Source organism: Pteropus alecto, unplaced genomic scaffold (assembly GCF_000325575.1).
Source record: "Pteropus alecto unplaced genomic scaffold, ASM32557v1 scaffold87, whole genome shotgun sequence".
NCBI lineage: Eukaryota > Metazoa > Chordata > Mammalia > Chiroptera > Pteropodidae > Pteropus > Pteropus alecto.
In genome coordinates, this window is record NW_006443225.1 from 21,544,121 (window position 1) to 21,550,098 (window position 5,978).

At 52.6% G+C, this 5,978-nt stretch overlaps 1 protein-coding gene across 1 annotated transcript in view; it reads left to right on the plus strand.

Annotated features, from left to right (window-relative positions):
• Positions 1-5,756, plus strand: part of CPNE3 (copine 3) — a 26,468-nt gene extending 20,712 nt beyond the window's left edge. Inside the window, exons 13-15 of the mRNA XM_006924060.3 lie at positions 1,067-1,200; positions 2,244-2,480; positions 2,915-5,756. Of these exons, the coding sequence (XP_006924122.1) occupies positions 1,067-1,200; positions 2,244-2,480; positions 2,915-3,025 (482 nt within the window). The 3' untranslated portion in view covers positions 3,026-5,756. The remainder of the gene's footprint in view (positions 1-1,066; positions 1,201-2,243; positions 2,481-2,914) is intronic.
• Positions 5,757-5,978: the final 222 nt, after the last annotated feature.

Below are 5,978 nucleotides of genomic sequence, written 5' to 3' on the forward strand. Positions count from 1 at the left end.
GTTTCAGTGACCTTCTTGGCACATCGCCTCCCATGTGGCTGGGCTGCAGCTCTGCCCGTTTCTTCTCCGTCTGGGACTTAGGCTGAGGGAGCCACTGCTCTCGGGGGTGCGGGGTGTGCTGCTCCCTGGCAGAGGGCATGAGCGGGGCCGCTGGTGAAAACGGGCAGTGCGTCTGCCTAGACGTGGGTGTCACGTCCACTTACACGCTCCGGTCAGAGCTGGTCAAATGGCCTGGCCCAGTCTCCTGCCGCCTAACACGCCTGCAGGCCCAGGCGGCGCCCAGAAACCAGCACGTCAGTGTCTCTGCAGAATGCGACACTGGACTTGGAAGTGAACACGTGGACCTCTGCAACTCACTGTACCACGCTTAACCTCTAAGGCAGTGGTCCCCAGCCTCTGCGGCCCCAGGGACCGGTGCTCCTATGAGAATCTAATGCCTGAGGATCTGAGGCGGAGCTGAGGGGTGATGCCCGCGCTGGGGAGCGGCTGCAGATACAGATGGAGCTTCGCTCCCTGGCCCTCTGCTCACCTCCCACTGTGTGGCCCGGTTCCTAACGGGCCAGGACCGGTACTGCAGCCCGGGGGATGGGGATCCGTGCTCTAAGTCACTGAGTACACCCTAGACTGGAATCAACAGTAGTGCATAGCCAGATGGCATTTTTGTAGATCCTCTGGCCGTATATGTGAATGTTTTTCCATTTAATCAGTAACTTTTTCTTACCTCTTAACGTCAGCCGTATGATGCAGCATCGTTTTCATGGTTCTTTTTCCATCAGCGTCTCAATCCTAAAACACATCAGAATTAAGCATTAAAATCCTACTGTAGATGAATGATTTCGCTGAGCTGAAAATAAATCCTTCTGCTGGGGGAGTGTAGACTTTACAGGTTTTTGAGATGAAGCATAGCTCTGGACCTCTGTGACATATCACTTAAAGGAACTCCTGAAGATATACTTCTGACTGTTGAAAGCACTGTATGTTGATATGTATAGATAATACGTTAGCCAGTGAATAATGAACAATCAAATTGTGCTTGGCAAGTTTAATATTGCTTTATTTTGTCTAGGAATCCAAGGCATTGTGGAGGCATATCGGGCCTGTCTTCCTCAGATAAAACTCTATGGACCAACAAATTTTTCTCCCATCATCAATCACGTGGCCAGGTTTGCTGCCGCAGCCACACAGCAGCAGACAGCTTCTGTAAGTGCTGTCACCAGGGGATGGGGAGAACGTGGGTAGTAGTTGCTGCCAGTGACAAGACACTTTTCTATTGATTTGGTCTGTCGAGATACATAGAGTGTGCAGTAATGGCAGAGTCATTCTTGGTTTAGAAGTAGCATCTGTTGTCGTTGAATTAGTTGGATCATTAAAAATAAGAACAAAACAGCCCTTACACCCATGAATCTTTTCTCTGTCTTTTGAAGTAATTTTTTAGACAGGTTCTACGCCCCAAAGATGGTTATCGTCTGCCTTTCTGAAGGTGGACCTAACAAACTAAGGTTTGGAGAGGCTCGCGACGTCGGCCTGTTGCAGAATTACTTGCCGTGCCCGACAGCCCTGGCCTGGGGGGCCGCAGGTGCCATGTCGGTCCTAGCCTCGTGCTCTCACAAGGGCGGCGGGACGAGCCTCCACGGCCGTGGAACGGGCAGACTGAGACGATTCACGTCGCGTGCACGGGGCCCGGGCCGGAAACCACTCAGCACGCTGGCCGCCATCACAGACCTCATTCCCTCTCTAGAGTTACGTGACCCTAAAGGTGGAGTCACGACGTGGTGTAATCTTTACCACTCTCTGAAAGGTTTATCAGCGGTGACAGGATTGAGAGGAAGGTCCCCCCGACCGTATCCGTTCTGCCGTGTGTTTTAGCTTGATAAACAGTTCTTTTTCCACGTGTGATCTTTTAAGAACGGAGTTGCCACTTGCTCCGTCCATCGATTCCTTGACCCGTTAAAAACTTCCGTTGACTCCCAGCGTCGGGACCCAGGCTACTGACTGTAACCTCGGATGTGTCAGTGTCCTGCTTCCGTGGTTTGCGGCCTGTCGCGCTTTAATGAACCGGGGCTTCTGCTGTCAGTGAGCCCCCTGGCCCTCAGAGAGTCTCATGGCATTGTAAGCGGACGGTGTCCTGGGCGGGGACGGGCAAGGAGGATGAGCAGGAAGGAGACCCGAGCTGCATGTCGCCGGCCTCTGCCCCGAGTGGGGAGCACAACCCGCCCAGCGGGCGTTCTTTTCTTTCTTGGCAGCAATACTTCGTGCTGCTCATCATCACCGACGGTGTGATCACGGACCTGGACGAGACCAGACAGGCGATCGTCAGCGCCGCCAAGCTGCCCATGTCCATCATCATCGTTGGCGTCGGCGGCGCTGACTTCAGCGCCATGGAGTTTCTGGACGGTGACGGTGGGGGCCTGCGCTCCCCGTCAGGGGAGACTGCCATCAGGGACATCGTGCAGTTCGTGCCTTTCAGGCAGTTCCAGAATGTGAGTGCCGCCCCTTCCGTTCCGGGGCCGTGCCCGGTGGTCGTGCAGGGGTCTGGGGCATTAGACCCGGGCCGTCTATGCGGGGAGGCGGGCTGGATGGGCGGTTTTGCTGCGGGTGGCGAGCTCGCGTGCCTCGTGCAGTCTGAGGAACTGTTCGGCCCGTGCTGTGGTGAACATCTTCACCTGTGTGATAACAGACAGCCACACCTGCATAGGTGCCACAGCGCTGGTGCCAGGGGAGAGCCTGAGAAATGCTGGCGGGACAGGGCAGCCTGACCTTGCTTGTCCGTGTTCACGGCTGTCCTTGACCGAGACGCAGGCCCGGGGCTGGGGACTGCTCCTTTCTGCTGCCTGGAGATGGGCCCCTGGTCTTCTGCCACATGCCTGTGGGATCCGGTCACCATTAGTCACTGACGTTGCTCTGCTTTCCCAAGGCTCCCCGAGAAGCGCTGGCTCAGTGCGTCCTGGCGGAGGTCCCCCAGCAGGTGGTGGGCTACTTCAATACCTGCAAGCTCCTGCCCCCCAAGAACCGCACCGCCCAGTGAAAACGCTCCTGCGCCGCACTGCGGGCTGCCCGTTTCCCACGCTCCCCAGCATCCGTGACGGAAACCGAGTCCCCGTGGACTGCGTCTCCTTAAAGCATTCTTTTATACTTTTCTTGGAAGAAAGTGCTAACTTAACCTTTGTCCAATCAATTCAGTGATTGCTAGTGATTAGAGACTCGCACGAGGAAAGCCGCCTTTGCCATGGTGATTGTTTGCTCTCACAGGATGAAGATGCTGGTTGGAACATTCGTCAGTAGAGAGGATGAAGACTTGTTGGGGGTGGGGGAATTTCAGGCCGCTGTGCTTCGTCGGCTCGAGGCCACATGTGCTACAAGTCAGTGTCCGTCCCCGGTGACGGGCGCTTCTCAAAGCAGACGTGCTGAACCTGTCCCTGCAGTTGCTGAGTGCCTGACCCTTGCCCAAGTCTCGCTGCGGCTTAGCCACAGCACAGCTCGCCCCAGCAGCACCCCAAGACTCTCCGAAGAGCGCAGACGAGGACAGGCACCCTTGCACTTCTCAAAAGGAAGAGGAGCCTCAGGAACGTGCGCGGCTGTTCCCGTGTGCCTTTCCAGGACCCGTGTCTGCACGGAGGGCAGGCCGACCGGGCTCAGCGTCAGTAGCGTTTTTTAATTGGAGTTTGTCAGAATGGTTACGACTGCCTAGTCCAGGAAAGCTACGAGGACCAGACGTGTAGAGAAAACTGAGAATCCCTTCCCTTTTAGCCAATGAAGACTTTACTTACTAAGAAAGGACAATTTTTATCCTTGCTGAGGTCCTATACATTGATTAGTACATTTCTTCACATTCGTGTAGACATTTTTTCCTGTTTTCTTTAGTTACTCTTTTAGTCTGGTTTTTAAACTCATGATAGTGGTTGTCTATTAATCAAAATCATATTTTGCATTTTAATAATGTGCTATTTCCTAAGCCCAGAATGTACTGTATTAAGCCTAAAACCTGTTGCAACTTAAAAAAAATAGCCAACATGCTCTAAGAGCAGAATTCCCCCTTTCAGAATACATTACTCAGCAAACGCTGTCAGAACAGTCAGTAATGTTTTATTGAGGACCTGTGTGCCAGGTACCACGCATACCCACATGTTGGCCAATTATCTTGGATAATTTGACATGAAAATTTGCATGTTTGTCATGTACCCTCAAGGGGACACGCCCAGTGCCATGCCAGCATGCCTTTCGCTCTTTCTGAAACTGCGCCACGGCTCTGGTCTCTTGTTCTCTGAGATGTCTGAAGGACGCGTGAGCCTCGGCCAGGCTCCGTCTGAGAGGGGAGCTGCCTGCTGTCGTGGTCACCCAGCCAGGCGGGCAGTCACCGCCTTCCCGCTCAGTCCGCTGGTCCCTGGCTGCGCGCTGCTGACCTGAAGGCGCCTGACTGGCCGTCTGTACTCCAGGGAGCGGCTCCTTGGCCGGCAAGCCCTTCTGCTGTCAGTTAGGGGAGGGGACTGACGTCCCGCCCAAAGGCTGGGGCCTGCGCTGTCTCAAGTCCTGGTTTGGGTCCTGCGCCTGGGAACAGCACGTGCGTGCCGCTGTTTCAGAAGTTCCTTCTGCAAACACGCGAAGCCTTCTAGAAAAGGTTCCCACACGTTCCCCACGCCTGGTGAGACGCTCAGGAGCAGAGCCCTCGGTTGGGGTCGGCCGGGCTGCACGCCACTCCCCGGGCCTCCTCGTCACCCCCTCACCGCTCCTCATGCTCCTCACAGCTGTGGCCTCTGCAGGGCACTGGGGACCGCTGTCGTGGGTGCTCACTGAGGTCACTGGCCAAGCACGGTACTCTGTCACCACCATCAAATTGATTTGGTCTTCATAGTTACATCATCTGTTTTAACCAAAATTGTTCCCTTTTAAAATTAGTTTTTTGTTATTCATTCTTGATCGGGTTCATCAGTAGATGCTGTTATTCATAAGAACTGTGATTCCAGCAAATTAAGGTAATTGATACCTTTTTGCAGTTTTGAATAAACGCATTTACAATTTCTAAATAATATAAAATTCATACGATTTCGACGTTTCACCTCATTGCCTGCTGATTTAATATTGTTTTATATTAAAAGTCATTTTCCCTGTTGTGCCACCGTTCATTCAAGTGCCATTAGTTCTTAAAATGCCTTTACAGAAAACACAAGCAGTTTGCCTTCCACACCTCCCAGCATGAGACACACTGCGAACGCGTTTGGCCTGACAGCGCCCCGGGCAGAGGCACGGCTTCTCCCCTGCCCGCTGCTAGACGGTGCGCCAGCTAGCACGGCCGCGCCATCGAGCGCTTGGGACCGAAATGGTTACGGTCCCAGGTTTAGTCTCAGGGTGACACTTGTGCCCTGTGCCGTTTCTCCGCAGACTTCCCAGAGCAGATTCAGGGCCCAGTGCTGCTGACGCTTCATTCCACGCGCTGTGCCCTTTTCATTTTGTAAACTTCCCGGAAAGCCACCTTCAGTAGACGCCTCCTAATCTACGTGTGCCATCGACGGTCATGGAAGTGACACATAAGCGAGAAGTTTGGCGTTAATTGCGAGAAACTATTTTGTGCTTTTTGGATGTCATACTCGACAGTGTACAAGTTACAAATACATGAATTGATGTTGAATATATCTCCCATTTGAGATCCCTTTGGATAAAGTTATTTCTTGATGTGACACACAAGAGTGCCTTGTTCTCATTTTTTTCTCTGGTATCAAAACCAGTAGAAAAGTTAGAAATAAAGTGAATGTAGAAATAAAGCAAATGTAGTATTTTATTCTGTACTCTATATGTTACTGAATTAAAGGGTTTAGAAGTTTCATTATTTTATGGGCTTTATTCGTTTAAAAGATACTGACTACGTTCAAGGCACTTTGCTGGGTGCAGAAAGGAAAGGTTCTCAGCTTCTGGCGAGGGTGGCCTGACTGCGGTGCTAATGTCCACCAGTCACGTCAAACAGGACGGCATACCCGCCTGATTTT